The sequence below is a fragment of the Patagioenas fasciata genome, chromosome 2 (genome assembly GCF_037038585.1).
Source record: "Patagioenas fasciata isolate bPatFas1 chromosome 2, bPatFas1.hap1, whole genome shotgun sequence".
NCBI lineage: Eukaryota > Metazoa > Chordata > Aves > Columbiformes > Columbidae > Patagioenas > Patagioenas fasciata.
The window spans coordinates 1,224,660-1,237,655 of NC_092521.1; the positions used below are offsets into that span (position 1 = coordinate 1,224,660).

At 65.0% G+C, this 12,996-nt stretch overlaps 1 protein-coding gene across 1 annotated transcript; it reads right to left on the bottom strand.

The window, feature by feature from the left end:
• Positions 1 to 6,540: 6,540 nt before the first annotated feature.
• SCRT1 (scratch family transcriptional repressor 1) lies at positions 6,541 to 11,141 on the bottom strand. The gene is made up of 2 exons (XM_071805527.1): positions 10,678 to 11,141; positions 6,541 to 7,364 (listed from the first exon to the last, which is right to left on the bottom strand). The coding sequence occupies exons 1-2, from the start codon at positions 10,787 to 10,789 to the stop codon at positions 6,610 to 6,612; spliced, it is 867 nt and encodes a 288-aa protein (XP_071661628.1). The 5' UTR covers positions 10,790 to 11,141; the 3' UTR covers positions 6,541 to 6,609.
• Between the last annotated feature and the right edge of the window lie 1,855 nt (positions 11,142 to 12,996).

Genomic DNA, 12,996 nt, shown 5'->3' on the forward strand with positions numbered 1-12,996 from the left:
ATTTGTGCAGCATGTCTGTGTGCAAACGTGTGTGTCTGCATGCACACGCGTGTGGGCAGCGTCTGTGCGTGCAGTTCGTATGTATATGCACACGCACGTGCACGCAGCGTCTGTGTGTGCAATGTGTGTGTGCGCACAGGCGTGTGTATGCGTACGCGCACACTCGTGCGTGCAGCGTGTCCGTGTGTGCGCGGATGTGTGTGTTTGCACACGCGTGCTTGTGCTGCGCGTCCGTGTGCATCTGCGTGTGCGTGCAATGCGTCTGTGCACACGTGTGTGCGTGCAGCATCTGTGTGCGCGTGCAGCATCTGTGTGCACACGTGTATGTGTGCATGTGTCTGTTTGCACATGCGTGTTTGTGCAGTGTGTCTGTGTGCACACGTGTGTTGGTGTGCATGCGGGTCTGTGTGCACGTCTGTGCGCGTGTGTGTGTATGCACATGCACGTGCATGTAGCATGTCTGTGTACACGCGTGTCCGTGTAAACATGCATGTGCATGTAGCGTGTCTGTGTGCACACGTGTGTCTGTGTGCACATGCATGTAGTGTGTCTGTGTGTGTGCACACGCGTGTACATGTAGTGTGTCTGTGTGTGCACATGCACGTGCATGTAGCGTGCCCCTGTGCACACGTGCATCTGTGTGCACATGCATGTAGTGTGTCTATGTGTGTATGTAACGTGTCCATGTGTGTGTGCGTGTAGCATATCTGTGTGCACACGTGTGTCTGTGTGCACACGCATGTAGCGTATCTGTGTGCACACGTGTGTCTGTGTGCACATGCATGTAGCGTGTCTGTGTGCATGTGTGTATATGTGTGCACACGTGTCTGTGCACATGCATGTGCAGGTAGCATGTCCGTGTGTGTGCATGTAGCGTGTGTGTGTACATGTAGCGTGTCCGTGTGCACACGTGTGTCTCTGTGCACATGCATGCTGCATGTGTGTGTGTGTGTGTGCAAGTGTATGTAGCGTGTCCATGTGCACACGTGTGTCTGTGTGCACATGCATGCAGCATGTGTGTGTATGTGCGTGCAAGTGCATGTAGCGTGTCTGTGCACACGCGTTTCTGTGTGCATGTGCATGTAGTGTGTCTCTGTGTGTGTGTGCACACGCATGTGCATGTAGCGTGTCTGTGTGCGCATGTGTCTGTGTGCACACGCATGTAGTGCGTCCGTGTGTGTGCATGTAGCATGTCTGTGTGCACACGTGTGTCCGTGTGTGTGCACATGCATGTAGCGTGTCCATGTGTGTGTGCATGTAGTGTGTTTGTGTGCACAGGTGTGTATGTGTGCACATGCATGTGCATGTAGCATGTCTCTGTGTGTGCACATGCATGTGCACATAGTGTGTCCGTGTGCACTCGTGTATCTGTGTGCATGTGCATGTAGTGTGTCTGTGTATGTGCACGTAGCATGTCTGTGTGCACACGTGTGTCTGTGTGCACATGCATGTAGCGTCCGTGTGTGTGCATGTAGTGTGTCTGTGTGTATGCACATAGCATGTCCATGTGCACACGTGTGTCTGTGTGTGTGCACATAGAGTGTCCATGTGCATACGTGTGTCTGTGTGTGCACACGTGTCTGTGTGTGCATGTAGCGTGTCCATGTGCACACATGTGTCTGTGTGTGCACACGTGTGTCTGTGTGTGTGCATGTAGTGTGTCCATGTGCACACGTGTGTCTGTGTGTGTGCATGTAGTGTGTCCATGTGTACATGTGTCTGTGTGTGTGTGCATGTAGCGTGTCCATGTGCACACGTGTGCCTGTGTGTGTGCATGTAGCATGTTCATGTGCACACGTGTGTCTGTGTGTGCACACGTGTGTCTGTGTGTGTGTGCACGTAGCGTGTCCATGTGTCTGTGTGTGTGCACACAGCGTGCTCATGTGCACACGTGTGTCTGTGTGTGTGCATGTAGCGTGTCCATGTGCACACGTGTGTCTGTGTGTGCACACGTGTGTCTCTGTGTGTGCACACGTGTGTCTGTGTGTGCACACGTGTGTCTGTGTGTGTGCACACGTGTGTCTGTGTGTGCACATGTGTGTCTGTGTGTGTGTGTGCATGTAGTGTGTCTGTGTGCACATGTGTCTGTGTGCACATGCATGTAGTATGTCTGTGTGCGCGTGCGTGTGCATGTAGCGTGTCTGTGTGTGTCCGTCTGTAGCATGTCTGTATGCACACGTGTGCCTGTGTGTGCGTACACGTGTGTCTGTGTGTGTGCACACGTGTGTCTGTGTGTGTGCACATGTGTGTCTGTGTGTGTGCATGTAGCATGTCCATGTGCACACGTGTGTTTGTGTGTGTGCACACGTGTGTCTGTGTGTGTGTGTGTGCACGTAGTGTGTCCATGTGCACACGTGTGTCTGTGTGTGTGCATGTAGTGTGTTCATGTGCACACGTGTGTCTGTGTGTGCACACGTGTGTCTGTGTGTGCACACGTGTGTCTGTGTGTGCACACGTGTGTCTGTGTGTGTGCACATGTGTGTCTGTGTGTGTGCGTGTAGCATGTCCATGTGCACACGTGTGTTTGTGTGTGTGCACACGTGTGTCTGTGTGTGTGTGTGTGCACGTAGTGTGTCCATGTGCACACGTGTGTCTGTGTGTGTGCATGTAGTGTGTTCATGTGCACACGTGTGTCTGTGTGTGCACACGTGTGTCTGTGTGTGCACACGTGTGTCTGTGTGTGCACACGTGTGTCTGTGTGTGTGCACATGTGTGTCTGTGTGTGCATGTAACGTGTTCATGTGCACACGTGTGTCTGTGTGTGCACATGTGTGTCTGTGTGTGCATGTAACATGTTCATGTGCACACATGTGTCTGTGTGTGCATGTAGTGTGTCTGTGTGCACACGTGTGTCTGTGTGTGTGTGCATGTAGCATGTCCATGTGCACACGTGTGTCTGTGTGTGCACACATAGCGTGTCCGTGTGTCCGTGTGTGCACACATAGCGCGTCCGTGTGTCCGTGTGTGCACACAGCGCGTCCATGCCCACACGTGTATCCGCACACACGCGTGTGTCCCCTGGGTGCCGCGGACGGGCCGGGGGGGTCTGTGGGTGCTCTGGGGGTCTCGGGGGGTCTCGGAGGTTGGGGGGGGGTGCAGGCGGGTCAGTGCATTCGGGGTTGGGGGCGGGGGGGGGCGTCTAGCGCTACTCTGGCATCATCCCTGATATTCGTCGCTATGAAGATACTGGGTTCAAATGGACCTGATCCCTGGTTAATGAGTGATTAGGATTGCTCCGGACAGGAAAGACCATGCACGACGTTAATTACGTTAATTATTGCTCTAGAGGTTCCGAACCGGACTCCTACGGAGAGGATATTGCCCTGGGACTCGCTATCTACAGTTTGGCAACTCAACGGTTTCGCTCATTCGGCTCCAAAACAAAGAAAAGCGTCCAAAAAATTGGCATAGATGGAAAATACTGGGGGGGCTCGGGGCAGTTTTTTGCATGCAGAGTCCCCCCCAGGTGGGGGGGGGTGGGGGACACCCCTCCCCTCCCCCCTCCCCCTCCGCCTCCCGTCAGTCCCTCCCAAAAGTGACAAAGACTTTGGCATCGCTGGGGGGCGGGGAGGGGAGGAGGGGGAGGGGGCGGCGCCAAAATCCCGGGGGGTGGGGGGGAGGGGAAAGGGGGAGGGGCCCGGTGGGGCCGTTTGTGCTCTCGGGGAGGGCGCCCCCCAGTGGGGGCGAGGGGGGACACCCTGGGGGACCCCCCACCCAACCCGGGGGTGCCCCCTGGTGGGGGGAGGCAGGGCGCCCCCTTTTTTGGGGGGGGGGGGGGGGTCTTGGGGGAGACCCCCGGGTGGGGTGGGGGGGGGCGCCGGGTTAGGGGGACCCCCCGGGTTGGGGGGGTACCCGTGTAAGGTTGGGGAGGTACCCGGGGGGGTACCCTAAAGGGTGGGGGTCCCCAGGGTGGGGGTGCCCGGGGGGGTCCCCATAAGGGGGGTCCCCAGGCAGAGGTACTGCAGCGGGGGGGTGCGGGGTACCCCAAAACTGCCCGGGCATCGCTGTGCCGTGCGGGGGGGGCTTATTGCGGGGGGGGGGACCCCGAGGGGGCCCCTGCAAAGAGGGGGGGGTCACCCTGATGTTGGGGTGCAGCACAGGGCTGGGGCACCCATGCAAAGTGGGGGGACCCTGGTTTCGGGGGCACTGGAGGGGTTGGGGCGCCCATGCATTGAGGGGGGGGTCACCCTGGTTTTGGGGTGCACCACGGGGTCAAGGCACCCATGCGGGGAGGGGGGCACCCTGGCTTGGGCTATGGCGTGATGGGGGGCACCCATGCAATGGGGAGGGGGGGGTCACCCTGATCTTGGGGTGCAGCACAGGGCTGGGGCACCCATGGAAGGATGAGGGGTCACCTTGATCTTGGGGTGCAGCACAGGGTCGTGGCACCCGTGGAAGGGGGGGGGTACCCGATGTTGGGGTGCACCATAGGACCAGGGCACCCACAGAAAGATGTGGGGGTCACCTTGATCTTGGGGTGCACCACAGGGCTGGGGCACCCACGGAAGGATGGGGGGGGTCACCCTGATCTTGGGGTGCACCAGGGGGTCAAGGCACCCATGCAAGGTGGGGAGGGGGGTCACCCCAATCTTGGGGTGCACCACAAGACCAGCCCCCCCATGCCTGGGGCCATCACCCTGATCTTGAGGTGCAACCACAGGGTCGTGGCACCCGTACAAAAAGGGGGGTGACCGCATGGTTGGGGTCATGCAATGGGGGGGGTCACCCTGATCTCGGGGTGCACCACAAGGCTGGGGCACCCATGGAAGGATGAGGGGGTCACCCTGCATTAGTCTATTGCATGAGATAGGGGCGCCCATGCCGGGGGGGGGTCACCCTGATCTGGGGGTGCACCAGGGGGTCAAGGCACCCACGCCTGGGGTCGTCGCCCTGATCTTGGGGTGCACCGCAGAGTCACGGCACCCATACAGAAAGGGGGGCGACCCCATGGTTGGGGTCACGCCATGGGGAGGGGGGGTCCCCCTGATCTTGGGGTGCAGCACAGGCTGGGGCACCCACGGAAGGACATGGGGGTCACCCTGGATTAGTCTATTGCATGAGATAGGGGTGCCCATGCCGGGGGGTGGGGGGGTCACCCTGACCTTGGGGTGCACCCCAGGGCTGCGACACCCACGGAAGGACGTGGGGGTCACCCTGATCTGGGGGTGCACCCCAAGCTGGGGCACCCACAGAAGGACGTGGGGTCACCCTGATCTCGGGGTGCATCACAGAGTCACGGCACCCATACAGAAAGGGGGGTGACCCCATGGTTGGGGTCATGCAAGGGGGAGGGGGGGTCACCCCAATCTCGGGGTGCACCACAGGGCTGGGGCACCCACGGAAGGATCAGGGGGTCACCCTGGATTAGTCTATTGCATGAGATAGGGGCGCCCATGCTGGGGGGGTCACCTTGGGGTGCACCACAGGCTCAAGGCACCCACGCAAAGGGGGTCCCCCCGATCTTGGGGTGCACCACAGGACTGGGGGGTCACCCTGATCTTGGGGTGCACCCCAGGGCTGGGCCACCCACACAACACAAGGACTGGGTGTTCGCCTCCACCTTGGGGTGCACCACGGGCTCAAGGCACCCATGCAAAGGGGTCACCCCAATCTTGGGGTGCACCCCAGGGATGGGACACCCACGGAAGGACGTGGGGGTCACCCTGATCTTGGGGTGCACCACGGGCTCAAGGCAGCCACGCAAAGGGGGTCACCCCAATCTTGGGGTGCACCACAGGGCTGGGGGGGTCACCCTGGCCTTGGGGTGCACCCCAGGGCTGGAACACCTATGGAAGGACATGGGGGTCACCCTGGATTAGTCTATTGCATGAGATAGGGGTGCCCATGCCGGGGGGGGGATCACCTTGGGGTGCACCACGGGCTCAAGGCCCCCACGCAAAGGGGGTCCCCCTGATCTCGGGGTGCACCACGGGCTGGGACACCCACAGAAGGATCAGGGGGTCACCCTGGATTAGTCTATTGCATGAGATAGGGGCGCCCATGCGGGGCGGGGGGGGTCACCCTGATCTTGGGGTGCACCCCAGGCTGGGGCACCCACGGAAGGACATGGGGGTCACCCTGATCTTGGGGTGCACAACGGGCTCAAGGTCCCCACGCAAAGGGGGTCACCCAGGTCTCGGGGTGCACCCCAGGGCTGGGCCACCCACGCAACACAAGGACTGGGTGTTCGCCTCCACCTTGGGGTGCACCCCAGGGCTGGGACACCCACGGAAGGATGTGGGGGTCACCCTGATTTTGGGGTGCACCACGGGCTCAAGGCCCCCACGCAGAGGGGGTCACCCAGGTCTCGGGGTGCACCACGGGCTCAAGACCCCCACGCAGAGGTGGTCACCATGGTTTCGGGGTGCACCACGGGCTCAAGGCCCCCACGCAAAGGGGGTCACCCAGGTCTTGGGGTGCACCACGGGCTCAAGGCCCCCGTGCAAAGGCGGTCACCCCAATCTCAGCGTGCACCCCAATCTCAGCGTGCACCCCAAGACCACCCCCCGCTCTCACCCCGCGCATCCCCCATCCCCCGCATCATCCCCAATACCGACCCCCGCGCCCCCCCCAGCGTTGGGGGCTCAGCGTCCCCGAGCCCCCCGGAGCTCACCCTCGCAGGGGGCTGAGCGGGGGCGGCCCGGCCCCTTTGAAGCAGGCGGACTCGTAATGTTTGTTGAGATAAGACTTGAGGGCGAAGGTCTTGCTGCAGCGCTTGCACTTGAAGTGCTTGAAGGCCGAGTGGGTCTGCATGTGGGCGCGCAGGTTGGAGCGGTCGGCGAACGCTTTGCCGCAGTGCGCGCAGCCGAACGGCTTCTCCCCGGTGTGCGAGCGCATGTGGCCCTGCAGCAGCCAGGGCCGGCTGAACGCCTTCCCGCACACCTCGCACTTGTGCTTCAGGTCGTGGGTCAGCAGGTGCATGGCCATGGCCGGCATGGAGACGTAGACCTTGCCGCACGTCGGACACTTCTTGGCCATTTTGCTGTCCAGGCTGCGGTGGGTTTGTTTGTGGCGGCTCAGGTTGGAGGAGGTGGCGTAGGTTTTCCCGCACTCCCCGCACGTGTGGCGCTGGAGGCTCCGCGGCGCCGGCCCCCCCGCCCCGGCCCCCGGCCCCAGCGCCGTCTTGCGCCGGGAGCGCCCGTCGGTGATGAAGAAGGCGTCCACGGCGTAGCCCTCGCTCACCGCCGCGTCGCCGTTGATGTAGCCGCCCGCCATGCCCGACTGGGGGCTGTCGGGGGGGTCCGCGTCCCCCGGCCCGTAGTCCCCCCGCCCGCCGGGGTAGATGGCGGCCGGTGACGGCACCTTCAGCGCGGCCTCGCCGTCCCCCTCGTAGGCCGACGGCGCCATGTACTCGCTGATGTACCCTGCGGGCGGGAGAGAAGGGGGACAGCTGGTCAGGGGCACCCCAAGAACGGGCCTGGTGCCGCCGCGAGGGGGAGTCCTGCCTGCACCCTCCTGCCTGCACCCCCTGCCTGCACCCCACTGCCTGCACCCCCTGCCTGCACCCCACTGCCTGCACCCCCTGCCTGCACCCCCCGCCTGCACCCTCCTGCCTGCACCCTCCTGCCTGCACCCTCCTGCCTGCACCCCCCTGCCTGCACCCTCCTGCCTGCACCCCCTGCCTGCACCCCACTGCCTGCACCCCCCGCCTGCACCCTCCTGCCTGCACCCTACTGCCTGCACCCCCTGCCTGCACCCTCCTGCCTGCACCCCACTGCCTGCACCCCCCCCGCCTGCACCCTCCTGCCTGCACCCCACTGCCTGCACCCTCCTGCCTGCACCCCACTGCCTCCACCCTCCTGCCTGCACCTCCCTGCCTGCACCCCACTGCCTGCACCCCCTGCCTGCACCCTCCTGCCTGCACCCCCCTGCCTGCACCCCACTGCCTGCACCCCACTGCCTGCACCCCCCGCCTGCACCCTCCTGCCTGCACCCCCCTGCCTGCACCCCACTGCCTGCACCCTCCTGCCTGCACCCCACTGCCTCCACCCTCCTGCCTGCACCTCCCTGCCTGCACCCCACTGCCTGCACCCCCTGCCTGCACCCTCCTGCCTGCACCCCCCTGCCTGCACCCCACTGCCTGCACCCCACTGCCTGCACCCCCCGCCTGCACCCTCCTGCCTGCACCCCCCTGCCTGCACCCCACTGCCTGCACCCTCCTGCCTGCACCCCACTGCCTCCACCCCACTGCCTGCACCCCCTGCCTGCACCCCCCGCCTGCACCCTCCTGCCTGCACCCCCCGCCTGCACCCCACTGCCTGCACCCTCCTGCCTGCACCCCACTGCCTGCACCCCCCCTGCCTGCACCCCACTGCCTGCACCCTCCTGCCTGCACCCCACTGCCTGCACCCCCCCTGCCTGCACCCCACTGCCTGCACCCTCCTGCCTGCACCCCACTGCCTGCACCCCCCCTGCCTGCACCCCCTGCCTGCACCCCCCGCCTGCACCCTCCTGCCTGCACCCCCCGCCTGCACCCCACTGCCTGCACCCTCCTGCCTGCACCCCACTGCCTGCACCCCCCCTGCCTGCACCCCACTGCCTGCACCCTCCTGCCTGCACCCCACTGCCTGCACCCCCCCGCCTGCACCCTCCTGCCTGCACCCTCCTGCCTGCACCCGCTGCCTGCACCCCACTGCCTGCACCCCACTGCCTACACCCCACTGCCTGCACCCCGCTGCCTGCACCCGCTGCCTGCACCCTGCCCCGTACCCCACGTCCCTGCCAGACGGTGCCCACCCTGTCCCTTGTCCCCGCGCCCCTGCCCTTGACCTCGCCGTCCTCCTGCCTGCAACCCCGGCCCTTCCCGTGTCCTCGTCCTTGTCCACAGCCCCTGTCCCCATCCCTGTCCCTGTCCCCATCCCTGTCCCTGTCCCTGTCCCTGTCCCTGCCTGCAGTCCCGTCCTTGTCCCTGCCCCCTGTCCCGTCCTTGTCCCCGCTCACAGCCACCTGTCTCTGTCCCTTTCCTTGTTGCCGTCCCTGTCCCCATCCTGTCCCCAGCTACAGCGCCCGTCCTTGTCCCTGTCCGTACCCTTGTCCCTGTCCCTGCTCACAGCCACCTGTCTCTGTCCCTTTCCTTGTCCCTGTCCCTGCCCGCAGTCCCCAGCCCTGTCCCTGTCCCTCCCCTTGTCCCTGCCCACAGTCCCCTTAGGGTGTCCCTGTCCACAGTCCCCTGTACTTGTTCCTTTCCCTTGTCCCTGTCAGTGTCCCTGTCCCCATCACCGTCCCTGCCCGCAGCCCCATCCCTGCCTGCAGACCCTCACCCTTGTCCCCGTCCCTACCCTTGCCCCTGCCTGCCACCCCGACACTGTCCTTGTCCCCACCTCTGTCCCTATCCCAGTCCCTGCCTCCATCCTTGTCCCTCTCCCTGTCCCCATCCCTACCTTGGTCTCTGCCTGCATCCCTGTCCTTGTCCCTGTCCCTGCCTGCACACCCCCATCCCCGTCCCTACCGTGTCCCTGCCCACAGCCCCGCACCCCCGGTTCTGTCCACAGTCCCCCATGCGTGTCCCTTTCCTTGTCCCTGTCCCTGCCCACAGCCCCTTGACATTGTCCCTGTCCCCATCCCTATTCCTGTCCCTGCCTGCATCCCTGTCCCCATCGCTACCGCGGTCCCTGCCTCCATCCTTGTCCCTGTCCCTGCCTGCATCCCTGTCCCCATCGCTACCGTGGTCCCTTTCCCTGTTCCTGCCTCCATCCTTGTCCCTGTTCTTGCCTGTATCCTTGTCCCTGTCCCTGTCCCTGCATCCTTGTCCCGGTCCCTGCCTGCATCCCTGTCCCCAGCGCTACCGCGGTCCCTGCCTGCATCCTTGTCCCCGTCCCTGCCTGCATCCTGGTCCCCGTCCCTGCCTGCATCCTGGTCCCTGCCTGCATCCCTGTCCCCATCGTTACCGCGGTCCCTGTCCCTGTTCCTGCCTCCATCCTTGTCCCCGTCCCTGCCTGCATCCTTGTCCCGGTCCCTGCCTGCATCCCTGTCCCCAGTGCCACCGCGGTCCCTGCCTCCATTCTTGTCCCTGTTCCCGGCCCTGCCCGCCGCTGCCCCCGGTGCCGCTCAAGGTCAGCGGGGCCGTGCCGGGCCGGGCCGCGCTGCGGCGGTTCGGTCCCGGTTACGCAACGCGCCGCAGCCGCCGCCGCACCGGGCCCGGGCCGGGGCCGCGCTCCGCACAAAGGCCGGGCCCGACCGGGGGCTCCGGCTGCGCTTGCCCTTGAACTTGGCACCGGCAGACAAAAGGCAGCGCCGGGGCCGGTTCGGACCGGTTCGGCTCTACTCGGGCTCGGTTCGGTTCTGCTCGACCCGGTTCGGCTCTACTCGGAGAGGTTCGGCTCTACTCGGGCCCGGTTCGGTTCTATTCGGCTCTACTCGGGTCGGTTCGGCTCTACTCGGGCCCGGTTCGGTTCTACTCGGGCCCGGTTCGGCTCTACTCGGCTCTACTCGGGCCCGGTTCGGCTCTACTCGGGCCCGGTTCGGCTCTACTCGGCTCTACTCGGGCTCGGTTCGGCTCTACCCGGGCCGGTTCGGCTCTACTCGGGCCCGGTTCGGCTCTACTCGGCTCTACTCGGGCCGGTTCGGTTCTACTCGGGCCCGGTTCGGCTCCGCTCGGCCCGGCCGGTGGCGGCGGGCGGCGCGGCGGAATGCGCCCGGCCCCCGGTTCTCAACCCGCCCCCCCGCCCCGGTATTTACCCTTGTCGTGTAACCGGGAACCGAAATCCGCCCGGGTCCTGCCGTACGGGGCGTCGAGGCCGGCGGGGAAGTCATCGATCTTCACCTTCTTCACCAGGAACGACCTGGGCATGGTTCCTCCCGGGGCCCGGGCCCGGCCCCGCCGCCACAAAGGGGCCCCCCCCGGTAAGGGGGGGGGGGAGGGGGGTGTTAAACCGAGCCTACGGCTTTGTGCGGCGGCGGGCGCGGCCGCCCAGCTCCGGTGCGGGGCCGCCCGCAGCCGCCGCCGCCGCCGCCGTCTCCGCAGGGCCGCTCCCGGCGGCTCCCGGAGCGCTGGGCAGCGGCGACCGCCCCCCGCGCCGGGGCATGGACCGGCGGGGCCGCGACCGGGGCGGTGGGGCCGGGGGGTCGGGAGCGCCGCTTCAGCACCGCCCGCCGCGGACAGCTCCCCCGGTCAGCACCGGACAGCGGCGGCGGGGCGGGGGGGGCGGCGGGGGGGGCGGTGCCGCCGCGCTCGGTCGGGGCCGTGTGAGCGCTCCCGCATCCGCCACCGCGCTTATAACGGCGGCCCGGGGGGGGGAGGGGAGGGGGGGCGGGAATGGGGGGGGGGGGAGGAAGCGGCGGAGCCCGAGAGCGGGCAGCGGAGCGGCGGGGGGGGCGGGGAGAGGGGGGAGCGGAGGAGGCGCCGCCCCGGGGGGCGGGGAACGGGACCCCCCCCTAGCGGGGATGGGGGGGGGTGGGGATGGGGGGGGCGTCACGAGGCTGCGGGGTGACGTCGGTAAAGGGGGGAGGGGGGATCCCCGGAGCGGGGGGAACACCGGGAAATCCCCGGGAATGGCGGGGGGAACAGGAACGGGGATGGGAGGGGTGGGATGGGATGCGGATGGGGACACGATTGGATGGGATGGGATGGGATGGGATGGGATGGGATGGGGTGGGGAGGGATGGGATGGGGTGGGATGGGATGGGATGGGGTGGGGAGGGATGGGATGGGGTGGGATGGGATGGGATGGGGTGGGATGGGATGGGATGGGATGGGGCGGAATGGGATGGGATGGGATGGATGGGATGGGGTGGGATGGGATGGGATGGGGTGGGATGGGATGGGATGGGATGGGATGGGATGGGATGGGATGGATGGGGTGGGATGGGATGGATGGGATAGGATGGATGGGATGGATGGGGTGGGATGGGATGGATGGGATGGGAACGGGACAAGGATAAGGACAAGGCCCAAAGGCCCAGGCCGGGCTGTGGGTCGAGCAGCAGAGGACGAGACCTGAGGATGAGGAGGGTGATGAGGAGCTGAGGCCGAGAACGAGGAGTGAGGAACAAGGAACAGAGGATGAGGATGAGGACGGGGGACGAGGAGGGTGATGAAGAGCAGGGGACGAGACCCAGGAACGAGGATAAAGAGCCCAAGAGCTGGAGGAGCCGAGGATGAGGGGCTGAGGATGAAGGTCTGCGGATGTGACACGCGTGTGCGGGAGATCCATGGATGCACACGGACGCACAAGCAGACACACGTGTGCACGCGCACAGACACCCCCTGCACACGCGTGCACGTCGACACGCGCACAAAGACACACACACGTGACCATGTATGTGCATGTGCAAACACGTGTGTGCACACACACGCAGCCCCCCCGGGCACACCCGGCTGTCACACTCGCCCCTCCCCCCAGACAAGGCCCAGGTGGCCCCTCCCCCACCCGGGGGCTGTGTCCCCCCCCCCATCTCGGTGACAATGGCGCTCAGGGCAATCACAGCACCTCATTAGCATCTCATTAGCATCTCATTAACCGCCCTGGTGGGGCTCGCTGGGGAGAGGCTGCCACCTCCATCTTCTCATGGGGGGCACCCTCCGGTGGGGTTGGGGAGCTGGGGGCACCTCTGTGGGTGCTGGAGTTTCCCAGTGGGTGCTGAGGTTGCCCATTGAGTGCTGGAATTGCTCAATGGGTGCCGAGGTTGCCAGTCGGTTCCTGAGGCAGCCCATTGGGTGCTGAGGTTGCCCATTGGGTGCTGGTTTTGCCCAGCGGGTGCTGGGGTTGCCCATTGGGTCCTGAGGTTGCCCACTGGGTGCTCAGGTTGTCCGTTGGGTACTGAGGTTGCCCATTGGATGCTGGAATTGCTCAATGGGTGCTGAGGTTGCCAATCGGTTCCTGAGGCAGCCCATTGGGTGCTGAGGTTGCCCATTGGGTGCTGGTTTTGCCCAGCGGGTGCTGGGGTTGCCCATTGGGTCCTGAGGTTGCCCACTGGGTGCTCAGGTTGCCCATTGGGTACTGAGTTTGCCCATTGGGTGCTCAGGTTTCCCAATGGGTTCTGGGGTTGCCCATTGAG

Coding starts and splice junctions, on each gene's coding strand:
- SCRT1 (XM_071805527.1), bottom strand. CDS start 10,789: ATGCCCAGGTCGTTCCTGGTGAAGAAGGTGAAGATCGATGACTTCCCC. Junction 7,365..10,677: donor TTCCCGGTTACACGACAAGG/GTAAATACCGGG, acceptor TCCCGCCCGCAG/GGTACATCAGCGAGTACATG.